The following is a 16,912-nucleotide window of genomic DNA, read 5'->3' on the forward strand; positions in this document are numbered from 1 at the left end:
GGTCATATTAGAGTCCATGTAATAGCCGTGCTCTCTGTCTAGGCCGCCGTAGAACCTCTAGAGCTATTACTGTATAACGTTATTCATGCAGGGTTCTCGTGGTTACCTGTACATCGATCTTGCAGCTACAACTTGCTTGAACTTGAAGGCGCTGGCAGCCGAGTGATTGCGTAGCCATCAGCCCATGCTGGCATATTTAAACAAATCGCATCTCTATATGGATTCTACTATACTGAATAGATTGCATAAGAAAATATCGCTGGACCAATCATCGTGCCGCGCCACTTTCTCGCAGACCAATCAGCGATCGCGTGGCTTTTTTGTAGCATCCCGTTCCTGGCGATGGCGGACGACAGCGCGTGCACCAACTCGTCCGCGTACAAGTTTGGCGTCTTGGCCGCGGACGAGCTCCCAGCTCTGCGCGCGCACCTGCTAGCGCAGGCAGCTGCCATTTCGCCGAGCCTCTTTGGCACCATCTTGCTCACGCAAGAGGGCCTCAACATCCGCCTGAGCGGCCCGACGCTGGCTGTGCATGCGATGCAAGCCGTCTTGAGTGCGCTGCACCCCAACATTGGCACGATTGTCTTCAAGGACTCGCTGAGTGCGGCGCCAACGCTGCGCAAGTTCCTCGTGCGCATCAAGAAGGAAGTCATCTCGATGGGTATGCCCAGTATCAACCCGGCGCGCGACGGGCTCGCGACGCACATTTCGCCGGTCGAGTTCAAAGCCTGGATGGACCAGAAGAAGGATATGGTCATTCTCGATACGCGGTACGCTTCGCGGACGATGAACGTGCGTCTTAGTCGATTAGGAACGACTATGAGGTGCGGCTTGGCACGTTCGACGATGCGATCGACCTCGACATCAAGAGCCTTCGCGCCTTTCCTACCGTGGCCAAAGCCAAGCTCGAGACTATTCCCAAGGAAAAGCCAATTGTGATGTTTTGCACGGGCGGCGTGCGCTGCGAGAAGGCCTCGTACGCTCTCCTCGCAGATGGTCACACGAACGTGTACCAGCTCGACGGCGGCATCCTCAAGTACTTTGAAGACTGCGGCGGCGCGCACTACAACGGCGACTGCTACATCTACGACGACCGGGTCGCGCTCACGCCGGCGCTTACCAAGGCCACCGACATTGCCATGTGCTTTGTGTGCCGGAGTCCGCTCACGGCGGCCGAGCAAGCGTCCTCGGACTTTCGTCACGGCGTGAGCTGTCCGTACTGCGTCGGTGGCAAGCGCTCGGACTTTCGGTCGCAATCATAATGCAAACGCTTCTTACAAGTTGAAGCGACAAAGCCGCGTGTTGCTAGTTCGCATCTTGCCTCGCCTTCTTCACGGTCAGGCATGGCTCACTCTGTCGAGGAGTACTGTGCTGGCAAGCGTCACACACGCATCCTCGTAATGGCGCCGGTGCCACGCCCGACCAGACGCTACTACCGTCGCGATGCCACGAGCACTAGCGAGTGCATTGGGAGTACGTCGTACTATGGCTACCGTCTCGCATGCGACGGCCTCACATAGATGCTGCACAAGTAGCCGTCGTCGCCGTTAGTAGCTAGGACATGCATATCATTGGCATGCAAGGCCATGGGGAGCGGCGCGCGTGGTCATGGCAACGGCCCTCGTCCTGGTCATCTCGTCGTGGTCATCATAAATGCAACTATCCGGAGTAGACCGGATAATGTGTGCTGGTCGGGGATTGGTCAGGAGGTCTCTCCCGCGGCCGCTGATTGGGTCGCCTTTATATATGGAGAACGCCGGTTCGGTCCATACTTGGTTTGAGTATGGTCGGTGATTACTCACACGAGGCGAAGGGTGTGTTAGTCATAACGGCGATTGTGACCTCCTGCGGCCGATCGATGGCATCTTCCGCTGCTGCGTACGCTGCGGCCGACGAGGACGACCGGCCGTCGAGCTCCTTCGATGGCATGACCATGGAGCGCCTCCTGCAGGCCGAGAAGAGCGTGCTCAAGGCCGGCCAGGCCACGCTGGAGGCATGGAACATGATGACGAGCCATGGCAAGCCCAAGGCTGATGACGTGTACCCGCCGGCGCCATCGTCGGGCCCGCTGTACACAACGCCGCCCGAGCACCTCACCGAGTCGAAACCCATGGCACGTCACTCGAGCTACACGGCAATGGCGACGCCCGCGAGCCTCAATTTCGAGATCCCGCGCTCGGAGGAGCCATACGCGCGCGGGTCCTTCACGCTCGACTCGATGGAAAGCCAGGAAGCAGCCGCGCCGAGCTCGTCGTCGTCAACATCGTATGCTTCCGGGCCGCGCAAGGCTTTGCCGACGCTCAACATTTTTGGCCTCTCGCGCAGCGTGAGCGCCGGGACAAAGTCGGAAGAGACAATCCATACGTTCACGGTCAAGAAGGCCGACAACTTTCTCATCGACAACCTTAGTAAGAAGTCGTCCGTGCGCATCTCGATCGACACGGAGAGCCGCATGCTCGCCTTCCACGTGACCAACAATGCCAACGAGAAGGAAGAGTTCTCGTGTGCTGCGATTACGGCCAAAGAGAGCTCGAAGCTCGGGCTGCACCTCAACATCCAGCAAGGACAGGCGGCGCCGATCACGCGCAAGATTGCCTTCTTCAGCTTGGACGACCGGCAGCGCTTCATGGAAACCCTCGAGGTCGGCAAGATCAAGTACAAGTCCGCTAAGAAGCTGGATGCGTGCGCCGACGACGATGACGATGGCGAGACTGCGTGGGACTCGGGCCAAGGCGGGTCGTACTCGATGCCCGACACGGAAACCGAGCTCGACAAGCTGCCTGGCGAAGAGATCAACCAAAAGGTCCAGCGCGTGACCAACCTCGTCATTATTGCACAGAAGGAGCGCGCCGTCCAAGGCGAGCTCATCATGACCAACTTCCGCGCAGTCTTTTTCCCGTACGACCCGTCGCTCTTGTACGGGTCGTTCGAGGTGCCGTTGGCGGCCATCAAAGAACCAAGTACGAAGGCCTGAAGATCGTCATCGCGTGCAAGGATCTACGCAAGATCTGCCTCTCGATGCACGACGCGGTGACGCGCAAGATCAACTACAACGAGCAGCCGCAGCCGGTCCAAGGCCATTTTATCCAAATGTTCATGTCGAAACTGCGGCCGCCGCTCTCGGTCAGCAGCGTCTTTGCCTTTACGTACCACAGCGCCAAGCGGGGTGGCGTCGAGCTGCCGCGGGACGTGGACGGCTGGCTCGTCTACTCGCCCGTCGAAGAGTACAAGCGGCTCGGGTTTCTCGAGTCGCAAAACAGTATGCCGTGGCGCCTCCTTAAGAACACGCGGTTCCTCTTTAGCCCGACGTATCCGCAGCTCATGGTCGTGCCCTTCAACCTCGACAAGGACCAGCTCGTGTCAAGCGTCAAGTTCCGATCCCGCGGCCGCCTCCCGATCGCGGTCTGGCGCCATCCGGACAACAAGTGCGTGCTCTCGCGGTCGTCGCAGCCCATGTACGGCCTCCAGAGCAAGCGCTGCGAGGCTGATCGACAGCTCCTCAAGGCCTACCGCGACGCGGCGAAGAAGACGTCGGCGGGACTGGCGCCGCCTCTGCACATTGTCGACGCGCGCAAGGTCATTGCGACCCAAGGCAATCGGCTCGTCGGGAAGGGCGTCGAGCAGTCGTCGCACTACGACAACGCGGTCGTCGAGTTTCTCGGAATTGCCAACATCCACAAGATGCGCGACTCGATCGATGCGCTGCAGAGTACGCTTTCTGCTCGCGATCGCGTCTCGATTGACGAAGTGTGTAGGCCTCGTGCACCCGACCATCACGGACGACGGCCACAAGGAATTCCACAGCTCGCTCCACGGTACACACTCTATATTTTTGATTTCGGATGGAGTTGAACGCAATATTGTGACAGATACGCGCTGGCTCAAGCACATTATGAAGATTCTCTCGGGCGGGTCGAGGATCGCGCAGATCTTGCACGAAGAGGGCGCGAGCGTCCTCGTGCATTGCAGTGACGGGTGGGACCGCACGCCGCAGCTCTGCGGCATTGCCGAGCTCATTCTGGACCCGCACTACCGGACGATCCGAGGCTTTGCGGCGCTGGTCGAAAAAGAGTGGTGCAGCTTTGGCCACAAGTTCCACGACCGCGTCGGCGTCGGCAAGGACGCGTCCGACCTCGCGAACGAGCGGTCGCCGGTCTTTCTGCAGTTTCTGGACGCAGTGTGGCAAATGACGCGCCAGTTTCCGACCGCGTTCGAGTTCAACGAGCGCTTCCTCTTGCATGTGGTCGACGCGATCTTCTCCGGCCTCTTTGGCACGTTCTTGTACAATACCGAGAAGGAGCGCGCCGACAACATGATGTGGCAGCGCACCGAGTCGGTGTGGACGTGCGTTCTCGAAGCGCCGGCCAAGTTCGCGAACCTCAACTACCAAGCCACGTCGCGCGTCTTGTACCCGCGGGCCAACCTGAAGCGCGTCGTGCTCTGGGAAGCCCTCTTCTTTCGCTGGGACCCCGAGATGCACCCGGCGTACGTCGAGTCGCTCGACCCGCTCTCCAAGGTACTCGCGACACGAAGCGTTGCAACATTGAAAGTGACACAAATGGGATGTAGGCAAACCCGAAGCACCACCCGCGGCATGGCGCGACGCACAACAGCGACCATCTGCGCATTGCCGAGAGCTTTACGTCGACCACGTCGACGCAGATTACAGATCTAAACGACAATTCGGACGGGTCGTCGTTGAGCGACAACGACGACGACGACTACCGGCCGTCGACGCGCCGCGCGTCCATGGCCCGCGGCAACAAGACGCCGTCGGTGTCCGTCTCGGACAAGATTGCGGCGGCCGCGACGTCGGCAGCGCTGAGCCCGGACCGGGAGACCGTCACGAATCTGCAGGCAACCCTCGCGCAGTACCCGCAGCAAGCGACCGAGCGTGCGCGACAGCGGTCCAAGGACTCGTCGCTGCGAGAGGCTCTCGAAATGGTACCCGACAAGACGCGGATCCGGTATCTGGAGCAGCTGTTAAGCCAGAGCGTTGCGCGCGAGATGCAGCTCGAGGCGCAGCTGGACACGCTCCAGACACAACTCATTGACCAGACGACCGATACGACGCCATGATGGCCACTTAGATTTCTATTGTAATGCGACACCTTGTCCCGCCAGAAACTGGCCGCCGTCTTCAGAGCAGCCTTTTGGGACCAGATCTGCCACATAGGCCAGGTCTCCCTCTAGATTATCGCAGCTGAGATGATGCTACAGTACGATGTGGTGTCCTTTGACGGTTGCTGCTACAAGGTGAAGTAGTGTGGACAATATGGAGCCAAGGTTGCGTGTTTCTAGAGACCTGTGCAATATTATATACTCGGACAACGTATGCACCTGTGGCATTGCATAGATATTGACAAGTCGGGCAGAGCCAGCAGCCTCGCGCGATGTCGGGAGAGCACCAGCCGCTTCTGGAGCCGCGGTCGTCTGACAGCCTGCGGCTCTCGGCTCTGTGGCGGACCGACTCGATGCACGAAGGTAAGCCGCCGATACCGCCGCTAGCAGGCGCGAGTCCGCTCAAGCCAGCGCCGATCGGTCTCACAACAGCCGCGGCAAGACAGCAGCTTTGGCCGCCATCGAGTCGCAGCTCTTGTCGTCGTCGGAAGCGCAGCGTAACCCACGTGGCCTCTTCTTTGGCATCATCGACACCTCCATGCTCCTCTTGCTGCTGTGCAGCGCGACGCGGTTTGCTGCGTACGTCTGGAATGCTCAGCGTCGGTCGACAAACGGCGAGTCGCCGCGGTACACGGAGCTGTTTGAAGGCATCTTCCTTAGCATCGCCGCGCTGCTCAACGGCCTTCTGAACGCAGCGCTCTCGCGGCGCGACCGGCGCGAAGTGGCCGAGCGCGTTCGGTATGCAGTCAAGGTGCTCTACAAAGCGTCGTCGCCGACGAGTCCAAAAGAGTCGCGCAAGGACGCCAAATTGTCGCCGTCGTCGTGCTACGTGGCGTGCTACCGCGACTCACAGTGGCAGTCGATGCCAATGAACCTGCTCGTCGACGGCGACGTGATTGCACTCATGAGCGGCGACGTCGTGCCTGGCCAGGTCCGCCTCTTGTACCCGACGTCGCCGACGCCGATTCTATACACGCGCGGGCAAAAGGTCGACGCGTTCTCGTCGACCAACTGCGTGACCGAGTCGCCGCGCATCGACGCGACCTTCCAGCCCGACGTCATCTTGCATCTCTGCGGCGACATGCACGTCTTTGTCATGGAAGAGACGCCGGTGCTCCAAGACATTTTCAACTCGATCTTCAACGTCGCGCGGCCATCCACCGCGCTCCAGACGCTGCAGGACGCCGGCCATGTCTGTGCGCGCTACACGTGCGTCATCTTCGCCCTCATACTTCTGGGCTGCATCGTCGTGCGCGCGTGGGTGCTGCCCGAACCGCTGCACCACGCGGTCAACCATCTGTGCCTCGGGCCCGTCGGTCTCCTCCTCTGCTTTGTTTCGCTCCACGCCCCGTTTGTGTGGTTTCTCGGCGAGGCCGCGGCGACGGGGCACCTCCTTACGGCCTTTGAAGCGATTCTGGCTGCCGAGCAAACCACGTCGTTTCAAGCGCCTTTGGACGAAGACGACATGGACGTGTACGACGTCGAGGAGCGCGAGCAGTTTCGATCAAGCAAGCTCCAGAAGGCCTTTACGGTCGAGCGGTCGTGGTACTACTTTTGGTCGACGCTCCAGTTTCGCTGCATGGACTGCACGGACGCGCACCGCACGCGGTACCATAATGGGAAGAAGAGCAAGCTCACGATTCCGTACTCGGGGTATAAAATGCTGCGCATCCTTGGCGACGGGATGACACTTCGTTTAGGCTGCGGCTGCTCGAGCGCCTCGGCAGCACAACCATGCTGTGCTGCTTTGACGACGACATCTTGTGCGAAGACGCGCCGTGTGTCGAAGAGATTTTCCTCCTCAACGACGAAGCAACCAACTCGACGGTGCTCGACTTGCACCCGGAAGCGTCGTGCGTGACGGGCCTCAAATTTGAAGACCCGAAATGGCGCCTCCACCTTCCGTCGCTCAAGCCACTGGGCCTCGCCATCCTCCTGAACGACTGCGAAGACCCCAAGACCGAGTACTTGACGACACTGCGGCACCTCTCGACACTGCCAACCGGCGTCGACGTGCAGCTGAGCCACCAAGCCGACATTCAGCAGTGCTTGCTCCAGCTCTCGGGGCATGTTCGCTTGCTGCCGTACCCGCGGCACCTCCTCAACCTCGCACGGTATGTACCTCTTTTTGCTCAAATAAAACACAATTGAGATAGCGAGATTGGGTTTCAGCCGGCCGATTTGGACAAATTCCAGAGACGCCGGTCCGTGCACGTGATTGCGCCGCGCTTGGCGATCGAAGAACATACAATGGACCACCACGCCCAAGGGCAAGAAGACACTCGGTACCGTGGCTACCTCAAAACGCACTTGTACTCGAACGTCGTGCTCGACAAACGGTCGCATGGCCACCAGCTCCTCTCGCGCGGGCACCCGTCGCTCGTCGTGTCGCAATGCGGCGAGTACTGGGACGGCAAATCCATTTGTCCGCTCAGCAGCGAGAAGCGCCGGCTGATCCTCGACATGTACAACCAGTGGCGCGTCGAGGACTTGGACTGCGTTGCGCTGACGTATGCGCCGGTGGCGCAAAAGTTCAATCCTCTCTTCGCCTCGAGCGCCTCGACGCTGCCATCGGTGTTTCTCGTCGAAGACCACGCGGCCGGCGAGCTCACCATGGACCCGAAGCAGCCATGCACGTCGACCTCGTCGCCCGCGCGCGCCCATGCGACCGAGCCGCGCTTTGCCGGCGCGCACACAAGTCCATGTAGGCGAAAGAGATCGAACGAGTTCACTGATGCAAGAATCATGACGTGTAGCGACGCCGCAGCAACGGTACCCGGTGCACTGGAACAATGACGGCGCGTCGTCGACGGGCCACGCTGGCGGCGACGACCTCTGGAAGCTTCAGGAAGACCAGATCTTTCTCGGCATGGTCGCGTCCGGTGTGCAGCCGCGCAAGGGCATCGTCGACCTCATTGAGGACCTCACGGCGTCGGGCGTCCGGTTCGTGTACTTTTCGCCGCGCAACATGCGCCGGTCCAAGCTGCTCGCGGAGAAGATGGGCATCGAAACCGATTGGAACTGCGCGATAAGTTTGCGCGACTCGGAGGGTCCGGACCCGCACCGCATGACGTCCAACTACTCGGACTGGGACGTCAAAGCCCGTTTACCGCACGGTAATTCATTTTTACGAATATGATGTACATGTCGCATATCGCGCGTAGGCACGGCAGCGATCCGTCGGCACCTCGAGACGGTCGACAATGTGCCGCTGCTCGTGTCGCTCTACACGGACAGCACGCCCGAGACGATCGAAGAGATGATTGGTATCTTCCAGGAGAACCACGAGGTCGTCCTTGGCGTCGGCACGTCCCTGCGCGAGAGCAACGTGTCGCTCTTCTCGAAAGCAGACCTCGCGGTCGCGTTCGAGGGCAACCCAAAGACGCTGTTTGGAGACGAGCTCCCAAAGGGTCCGTTCTTACCCGTCTTTTCCGACGCCGACATGGAGCTGAGCCAGATCCTCAACACCCTTACGTGCTGCTTTACGGTACGGGACTTTGGCCTCTCGCGCGCGTCGCCGGTCGTGCTCATCGAGCTCATTCGTCTCGGTCGACTGCTCTTGACCAACTTTACGCAGCTCGTGACGTATATCTTTGTGATGCAGCTCTTTGTCGCGACGGTCTTGGTGCTTGCGTACCTCGCGCCGTTCCCGGAAGTCGCGCAGCTCAGCGTCATGTCGATTCTGTGGCTGCTCTGGCTGCTCGTGCCGACGCTCTCGCTGTGCATGCTCTCGTCGCCGCCGCACCGCGCGCTCATGTCGCGCACGCCGCCCAAGAACGAGCCGCTTGATTGGAGCGAAGTGCCCGTGTCTCGCATTTGCGTCTACTTTGGCCTGCGCTATGTGCCGTCCGCGCTCTTCGTGCTCGTCCTCTTCCAGTGCGTCTTTGGCCTCTCGCTGCATATGACGGCGATGCGTCGTGGCGATCCCAACGCGCTCTCGAGTGCGTGGTGGGACCACGCGTGGCACGACGAGGCGTTGTTTACGCACCCGCGGCCGCCGGCCATCAACGCGGCCTTGGACCGCGCGGAGGGCATGATGCTCTTTGGCATTGGCGTGTTTGCGATCGTGACGAGCAGCGGCCACCTCTACCGCTCCGACAGCCTCTTTGCCGAGTCGCCGCTGCGCAACCGGCCGTGGCTCGTCGCCTCTTGTGTGCTCTTGCTGTTGCAGGTCCTCTGCCAAATTGTTCTGCGTTCTTATCGATATCATGTAGATGGCGATATCGGTTCTGCGCATGGGCCGCGTCGGTGTCGACGGCGTCGACCTCGATGAGTTTCTGAGGCATGTGCCGTGGTACTGCTGGGCAGCGCTTGGCGTGTGGCCACTGGTTGTCGTGTGCATGGACGAGCTCGTCAAAGCCCACGACCACAAGCTCGTCGTACGCTACTACAAGTTTATGCGCATGCAGTTTGACACGCGTCTTGGCATGTGGAGTCCACGCTGAGCGGCTGGGCAGAGATACATACAACCATACTAGTATTGTCTATTGTGTGGTGTCTCTTGTTGCTCTCTCGCGCTGCGTCCGCCGAAGGGCGGTCTCGAACGCGCGGGCCCACGACGCTTCAAACGACGTCACGTCGCGATGCACGCACTCGAGCAGCGCGCTTTGCTGGGCGTCGGCGGCGGCGACCGATCGCACGTCGATGCCAAACTGCAGCGCCTCGATGGGCAGTGGCACAAAGGCTGTCGCGTCAAACGACTGCGAGCAGTACTTGAGCTCTCGGATCCGGACGCGTTGGCCATCGATGGCGTCGACTGCGATGCTACTCCATGTTGATCATGCCACACACGGAGCTATGGCCAGGCGTACATGACGTAGCGGAAGCGCTGAAGCGGCGTGACCGGGTTCAGCGGGTCGTCGTGGACGTTTTGGCTCACGACGACGACGCTGTCGGGCGATGCATACACGCGCCAGAGGCGGTTGTCGCGCCATGGTGCGCCGTGGCGGGTGTACATGGACTGGGAGTACACAATGTTCTTGTCGGCGAGCATCGCGATCAGCTAACCGTAGGTAGGGGTAGGGTAGGGGCGGGTGTTGTGTTTGGAGGGAATACCTCGGGGTCGAGGACGCGCCGACCAGCGAGCGCAACGCTGCTGTCGCCGTCGCCGTCGCGGCCCATGAGCGTGTACGCGCTGGCGACGTGATCCAGCGACGTGCGCAGAACATGTTGCCGCGCGGTCGCGTATTGGTGCGTGCCGGCGTCCGTGACATCAAATAAGAACTCGGCGTTGGTTGCATGCGACGGTGGCGCGCCGCGCGGTAGCCCGTGCGCCTCCAGGAGTGCTTCGGCGTTATGGTAGAGCCGGTCGAGAAGCCACTCGCAGCTGAGGCGTCGGACGTTCAGGTCGATGGCAAGGCCGACGCGGGTGCTGGTAAAGACGCGCCTTTCGTGGACGGCGTAGCATGCTGGCTACGTCGTATAGGACGTTAGTAGTCGGTCGCTCTCGGACGTAGTGCTAGTACGTGGATGATAGCAGGTTGGTGCACCCACGTGTGGAGAGTGCGGTAGACGGTCTCGAGGCGCTCGGCGTGGACGCGTAGGTGGTGGTGCGAGCGCGACGCTTCGGCGGCGGCCGATGCTAGAGCCGACGCCACGTCGGCCCACGGCAGCAGTAGCGCGCTGCCGTTCTTTTGCGGCTTTCGTCGATCGAGCTCGGCTTCCAGTGTGCTCACGAGCGCGCGCAGCTCCGAGAGCCTGCGTTCGAGGCGCTCACGGAACTCGCGCTGCTTGCGTCGGTTGTAGAGACGCTTGGCGAGCCGACGTGCGTCGTCGTCGGCCATGCTGCGAGTACCGCGTTAAACCGACGATGTAACACTACTTGTCCTCAACCACAAGGGTACGTACGGTGCCAGTCGGCATAGACAGGCACGTCTCCAGGCGCTGTTGTAGGTGCAGCGTGCGACGAAACGATCGACTCAACAGCAGCTCGGACGACGGCGCAACACGTGGTGGTGGCCGTTGGAGCGGACAAGGCGATGGACTTCATGACACGCCGTCGAGGTACACGCCATGGTGGCGACGTACTGTGGCGCTCCGTGGGTGCGACCGCGTAATGGTATACTACTTGTTGGTGTAGCCGTTTAGCTGGACAATTATGCATCCTTTGGCAGCTGAACGGGGTCCTTGGCGCGACATGCGGGCACGTCGGATGATGACGAGGCGCACAGCCAGGATGAGATACGAAGCAAATCCAACGTTTGGTATCTTCCCATGTTTCCTGTGGCTCGAACGCCGCCAACCTGATTTCTACTGCAGTGGAATACTCACGTCATCGACTTGTCTGCCAAGCACGCATGGTAGCACATGGTGCGAATACCGCCTTCCTTTGTCCTTCCCGCACCACTTGGCCGCACCGAGGACGCGTGCCGTTGGCTGCATCCACGACGCCACAACGCTGCTGCCATGTCCTAACGATTACGACTACTCGTCTATTCTACAGTCCTCTTGGTCTCTGGTACCGAGACTCGAAAGCTGTGGTCTGTGGACGCGGCGGCTCTCTGCCTTGGCTCACTTTGCCCTTTCTCGGAAAAAGGCAGCTGTTTTCGGCGCCTTTGGTGGCATGTGCCACACGCTGATACCCACGACGAGGCATGCGGTCCGAGGTCCTCGCCATGGAGGTCGACGCCAAGAAGGCCGAGAAGCGCGCGTACAACCGCATGAAGCAGCGCGCGTTCCGTAAGAAGATCGAGGACGAGCTCCAATCGCTGCACAGGACCATCTACGACCTCGAGCTCGAGACGACGACGCTGCGCCGCGCCGCGACCGGGCCGTTGCCGTGGGCCGACGTCGCCGCCGCCTTGAGCAAGTCGACTGAGGCGACGCTGCACACGAACCGCGCGCTGCGGAGCGACGTGGCGCGCGCGCGGGTGTTGGCGCAGACCATGCACGCCTGGGTGCGTCGAACGATACCGGTCCGTGCGCCTTCTCCTTCTTACGAACCTGAGTGCTTGTCGGTGTAGCATGCGCCGCGGGAACGGTACTTTAGCATGGCGCCTGCGACATTGCCGGCGTCCTGGGAGGCGCGCCAGCTCGGCTTCAAGTGGATCACGGACCGGTTGTACCACCACGCGGAGCATTTGCTCCATGAGCATGGCTTGTACAAGGGCGAGCAAAATGTGACGTTTGGTGAGATTACCGTCCACACAACAGAGAACGGCACGCACGAGTACTTCACCAAGTACCAGCGACGCGTCTCTGCGCCGTTTGCCGCAGTCTGCAGCGCGTTCGAGGTCCTCTGCACGACAGGCGCCCGGGACTTTGTGCTCTCGGGACGGAGCGCACTCGACGCTCATGTAATCATCCATTGCTTCTACGCTTGGAATGCATCGATGTCTGCCTCTAGATTACGTCGCTCATGGACGAAGAGATCGTCTACTCGCAAGGCGCCTGCACGCGCGATGGCGCGCCGTGGGTCGACAACAAGGTCTGGCGCACGTACCGCAAGCCGCACGAGCTCGTCATCGTCGGCCAAAGCGTGCACAACGACCCACGCCACGCAACAACGTCCATGGAACGGGTCCGCTGCAACGTGTAGGACGCCCTTCGCATCGTTCTTTTTCTCATGCGAGTGCGGGGTAGGGTCGTCGTGACCGCCGTGGATGCAACGACGACGCTCGTCCGGCAGCTCAACATCAACACACACGCCTACACGCGCGACGGGTTTGTGGCGCCGGACGTCGAGGCGCGGCAGTTCAACGTGCTCGTGCCACCGACGTCGTGTGCTGAGGACCAGCTGTCGCAGCTCGCGCAGCACATTCGCATCGTCCGCAATGCCATGTTCCGAGGCGGCATGAACGCGAGCCTCGACGCCGCGATCGACGCCGCCCGTGCGCGTCCTGTCTCTAGTGTAGTAGCCAAAGTACCCTTATAATACCGGGTTGGATCGAGCCACGTCGTTGTGTGTCCTATTCATCGGCGCGTGTGTAAAGGCATTTTGGGAAAAGCCATTTCGCAGAGTTCAGAAGGAGCGCAATATGGCCAAGAAGACGGACGAGACCAAGCTCATTGCGGGCCTCTTGGACCGCATCGTCGGCAAGGCCCGGTACAACGATTCCATGCATGTTACTTGGTCTCCTCATGCTGGCTCGATGCAACGCGTAGCGAGTGCGACGTCTGCGGCTACAGCTTTGGCTTTGCCCAGAAGCGCCACAAGTGCGACGAGTGCGACCTCGCCGCGTGCGCCAAGTGCTACGCGCTCACCAAGGCCAAGCTCAAGTGCGGCTACCGCGCGCGCGACGACGAGTGTACGCTGTGCTTGCACCCGCTGCCGCCGTCCCGGCACGCCATCGTGTGGGAGATCCCGCCCGCGCAGCGCGGCCTGTCGCTGAGCGCAGCACAAGAGCTCTGTCCGGATGCGCCGATCAAGCGTGCGCCAGTGTCACCTGTGGCGTGCAAGCGATGTGCCAGCGGCGGCGAGGCGCCTGCGCTCGACGCCACCAACGCCCGCGTCGCTACGCTTGAAGGCCAACTCGCGACGGCCAAGCGGCAGCTCGAGACCCTCCAGCGCGAGACGCCCGCGCGGCCCGTGAGCGACCTCGAGAAGGAGAACCGGCGCTTGAAGCGGCAGCTCGAGCAAGCCGGCATGCAGGTCGCCGACAACATGTCGTACGCGGACGCCAAGGCGTCCATGACATCGATCTCGCGGCGCATGGCCGAGATTGGGTCGAGCGACGTGCAACACCAGGACAAGGCGGTCCAAGCCGCGCTGCAAGGCGAATACTTTACGCTCGAGCAAGAGATGGAAAAGTGCTACGTGGCCATGATGGCGTCCGAAGAGTACGAAGCCGAGATCCGCGAGGCCGAGATCGCGTGGCATACCAAGTACCTTGCGACGCACGAGGCCGCGCTACGCTCGGTACGCCAAGGCATTCCCGTGCACGTGGCCAATCTCTCCAAGGACGCACTCGTGGCGCATTTGCAGGCGCAGACTTCTCGCCCGGATGCGCCAGTCGTGGCGCGCCGCCTCAAGACGCTGAAAGTGCTCCACCTCCTGCGCGTCGAGCCGCAAAAGATCCTCGTCGTCCATCCTTGCGAGCTCGTGAAGCTGCCGTTCAACAAGCTCTGCCTCCTCGAGCGCCAAGCGCTTTACGCTGCCCTTTTCGACATTGCAGCCGAGTGGCAAAAGCAGGACAAGAACAAGAACTTTGGCGACAAGTTCAAGTGGTTCAAGAGCCTTCGCGACGGCCTCATGCGTGACGTCGCGGCCATCGAGGCCCACATTGGGCCTGACCACACCTGCGAGCTCAAGGCCCGCTGCCCCGGCCATCTGGAGCAAAAGGCCGCCGACGTGTACGCGACGTCGTGGGGGTTTCCGAGCGGCGCCATCTTCCCGTCGGCCGCCGACGTTGTGCCGGTCGAGGCCCCAGCGGTCGTCGTGGCCAAGCCAGCGCTCCCGACTGCGCGCAAGGCCCCTGCGAAGCCCCAGCGCCCGACGCCGATGGGCGGCGGTGTGCCCATGAGCCTCCTAGCGGCGCTGCAAGCTCGCAAGAAGGACTGATCTCGAGTCATGGGATCCATAAAATAAAAAGCATTTTTGATACGATTAAAACAGATACACCTGTACTTGCGGTTTGTATGGACACATGTGTGGGAACAACTGTTTTGCCCACTCGTGCAGCAAATGTCCCAAGAGGACCTACCATTTTTCAAGGAATGGGATAAACCGATCGTCGTTTGGGACATTGGGGCATTCCATGGCGTAAAATCTTGTGGCTCGCTTGCTCTATCCGGCTCGTAACCGGACACGAACGACCGGATTGCGTCCCGCTGGCAGTGAGCACCCAGATGCAGCAGGTCATTTCTCGAGTGTCGCTTCGCCGGGCCATGTCGACAGCCACGCGCATTGTCCGCTTCCGCGATGAGCATGGCGCTGTGCGCTTGGGCCAGCAGGCCACGCCCAGCAGCGCCACAGCGCAGGTGCTCGCGGCGGACAACGTCTTGGGGTCGCTCGCGCTGACGTCCGAGGTCGCGCAGGTGCGCCGGATCCTCGCGCCGGTCCAGCCGACGCAGATCATTGGCATCGGCCTCAACTACCGCAACCACGCCAAGGAAACCAACATGCCGATCCCGACCCACCCCGTCGTCTTTTTCAAGAACGTCAACGCGGTGACGGACCCGGAGATGCCGATCGTGCTGCCGCGCATCGCAAGCGACCCACTCGAAGTCGACTACGAGTGCGAACTCGCGGTCGTGCTCAACGCCGACTGCCGCAACGTCTCGGTCGACGACGCGCTGCGCTACGTCGCGGGCTACACGGTGCGTCTCCCTCGATACAGTGCACGCAGCAGACGATGCTGCCATCGTACTACTAGTGTGCCAACGATGTCTCGGCGCGTCGGTGGCAGGGCGTGCCTAAGGGCGGTGGCCAGTGGTGCCGCGCCAAGTCGTTTGACACCTTTTGCCCACTCGGGCCGTGCTTGGTGCCGGCAGCATCGATCCCCGACCCGCAAAACCTGCGCATTGAAACGTACTTGAACGGAGCGTGCGTGCAGTCATCGTCGACGCAAGACATGATCTTCTCCGTCGCAGAGCTCATTAGTCAGCTGTCGCAGGACACGACGCTGCCCGCGGGCACTGTCATCCTCACCGGCACGCCCGAGGTACGTTCTTCGATCCTCACGATCCGCCACGTGTATATTCATGGCGGGATGTCTAGGGCGTGGGCTTTACGCGCAAGCCGCCGCTCTACCTCAAGGCCGGCGACACAGTCGAGATTCGCATCGAACACATTGGTTCGCTCGTTAACCACGTCGTCGGCACCTCGGCGCTCTAAGAGACGAATGCATCCACGTTCATTGAGGTAGTTGTCTTCGACCGGCTACGGTACCTGCAAGGGCTGTTGCAGGTCAGCTTAGAAGGGCCTACCGGACACCCAAGGCATTAAACCCGAGGCACACGCAAACATGAGAGCACTCATGCAGGCACATTGCTCTGGCCGAGTGGTGTCGACTAGGGCCAGCATCGAACCGCTGCTTGCAGGTTTAAGCGCCTCGGCTTGAAAGTGGCTACTGCAATGGCCTCGTCTCACCTGCCAGGTATGGTGTACGTTTTGCCGTCGCCGTGGTAGTCCTACATGCGGCCGCCGCTGCGATGTCTCCTCGATGGACCCCCCATCTAAAGTAATATCGGGTCATGCTTCAGTCCGTCAGGATATATTATATCCTGACTCAATGCAGAACAAACGGGACCGCCCTGACGTCACACAATTGCCGTTTGAAACTAGGATATTACTCTCTTGTATATATAGACGAGGCAACTTTATCAGAACCAAATAGATAGATTAATGGGCTGATGAGTGGGAATGACACGGTAGTCTGTGGCGGCGTCTTGCTCCCGCGTCGAGTCTGCTTGGCGCCAACCGCCGCACTCTGGTCGTGCTGCGGGCTCGGTGGCTACCACCACATTGCGCCGGCCGCCTTGTGGCTCGTCTTTCTGAGCCTCACCGCGTGTGCGCAGTACCACTACAACCTCTTCCACGACCTCGACAGCACAGCCGACGAGCTTCACGACATTCAGACCCAAGGTACTACGCCTCTTCGTACTATACTATGTATATAGCAACATGGCGTAGCTCTCGGTGTCGTTGTCGCGCGTCGGAAGCGCGTCATCTTTGGCAAGTCGTACCGAGACCCGCGACGGCTGCTCATGCTCGGCGCCATGTGGAGCGAGCTCTTTGGCTTTAGCTACACACCTGGTCAGCTCGTCATCTACCAACTCACGCAGTCCAACATTGCGGGTCTCGTGTCTGGTCCTGTCCAGTTTGGCTTGTTTGCCGTTTTTCTCCGGCTTG

The 16,912-nt window shown here is 60.7% G+C and overlaps 8 protein-coding genes across 8 annotated transcripts; 7 read left to right on the forward strand and 1 right to left on the reverse strand.

Moving 5' to 3' along the window:
- Positions 1–297: 297 nt before the first annotated feature.
- SPRG_14634 (hypothetical protein) lies at positions 298–1,312 on the forward strand. The gene is made up of 2 exons (XM_012353808.1): positions 298–770; positions 812–1,312. The coding sequence occupies exons 1-2, from the start codon at positions 343–345 to the stop codon at positions 1,260–1,262; spliced, it is 879 nt and encodes a 292-aa protein (XP_012209198.1). The 5' UTR covers positions 298–342; the 3' UTR covers positions 1,263–1,312.
- Positions 1,313–1,858: 546 nt separating this feature from the next.
- SPRG_14635 (hypothetical protein) lies at positions 1,859–5,079 on the forward strand (the record flags this gene model as incomplete). Its single annotated transcript, XM_012353809.1, has 5 exons — positions 1,859–2,916; positions 2,955–3,709; positions 3,756–3,815; positions 3,870–4,516; positions 4,570–5,079. 5 exons carry the CDS (start codon positions 1,859–1,861, stop codon positions 5,077–5,079), a joined length of 3,030 nt encoding a protein of 1,009 aa, XP_012209199.1.
- A 278-nt stretch (positions 5,080–5,357) lies between these two features.
- Positions 5,358–9,593, forward strand: SPRG_14636 (hypothetical protein). Its single transcript, XM_012353810.1, has 6 exons — positions 5,358–6,774; positions 6,822–7,235; positions 7,278–7,825; positions 7,878–8,237; positions 8,286–9,292; positions 9,336–9,593. Exons 1-6 carry the CDS (start codon positions 5,660–5,662, stop codon positions 9,564–9,566), a joined length of 3,675 nt encoding a protein of 1,224 aa, XP_012209200.1. The 5' UTR covers positions 5,358–5,659; the 3' UTR covers positions 9,567–9,593.
- A 12-nt stretch (positions 9,594–9,605) lies between these two features.
- On the reverse strand, positions 9,606–10,944 carry SPRG_14637 (hypothetical protein; the record flags this gene model as incomplete). Its single annotated transcript, XM_012353811.1, has 4 exons — positions 10,587–10,944; positions 10,177–10,533; positions 9,933–10,123; positions 9,606–9,885 (listed from the first exon to the last, which is right to left on the reverse strand). Exons 1-4 carry the CDS (start codon positions 10,902–10,904, stop codon positions 9,606–9,608), a joined length of 1,146 nt encoding a protein of 381 aa, XP_012209201.1. The 5' UTR covers positions 10,905–10,944.
- Positions 10,945–11,714: 770 nt separating this feature from the next.
- Positions 11,715–13,014, forward strand: SPRG_14638 (hypothetical protein; the record flags this gene model as incomplete). Its single annotated transcript, XM_012353812.1, has 4 exons — positions 11,715–12,035; positions 12,084–12,416; positions 12,467–12,654; positions 12,703–13,014. The coding sequence occupies 4 exons, from the start codon at positions 11,715–11,717 to the stop codon at positions 12,992–12,994; spliced, it is 1,134 nt and encodes a 377-aa protein (XP_012209202.1). The 3' UTR covers positions 12,995–13,014.
- An 83-nt stretch (positions 13,015–13,097) lies between these two features.
- Positions 13,098–14,620, forward strand: SPRG_14639 (hypothetical protein; the record flags this gene model as incomplete). The annotated part of the gene is made up of 2 exons (XM_012353813.1): positions 13,098–13,165; positions 13,225–14,620. 2 exons carry the CDS (start codon positions 13,098–13,100, stop codon positions 14,618–14,620), a joined length of 1,464 nt encoding a protein of 487 aa, XP_012209203.1.
- Positions 14,621–14,887: 267 nt separating this feature from the next.
- Positions 14,888–15,917, forward strand: SPRG_14640 (hypothetical protein). The gene is made up of 3 exons (XM_012353814.1): positions 14,888–15,378; positions 15,435–15,722; positions 15,779–15,917. The coding sequence occupies exons 1-3, from the start codon at positions 14,908–14,910 to the stop codon at positions 15,893–15,895; spliced, it is 876 nt and encodes a 291-aa protein (XP_012209204.1). The 5' UTR covers positions 14,888–14,907; the 3' UTR covers positions 15,896–15,917.
- Positions 15,918–16,413: 496 nt separating this feature from the next.
- SPRG_14641 (hypothetical protein) lies at positions 16,414–16,896 on the forward strand (the record flags this gene model as incomplete). Its single annotated transcript, XM_012353815.1, has 2 exons — positions 16,414–16,645; positions 16,694–16,896. Coding segments are annotated over 2 exons (435 nt in total), but the record flags the coding sequence as incomplete, so codon positions are not given.
- Between the last annotated feature and the right edge of the window lie 16 nt (positions 16,897–16,912).

The sequence above is a fragment of the Saprolegnia parasitica genome, assembly GCF_000151545.1.
Source record: "Saprolegnia parasitica CBS 223.65 unplaced genomic scaffold supercont2.136, whole genome shotgun sequence".
Classification (NCBI taxonomy): domain Eukaryota; phylum Oomycota; class Saprolegniomycetes; order Saprolegniales; family Saprolegniaceae; genus Saprolegnia; species Saprolegnia parasitica.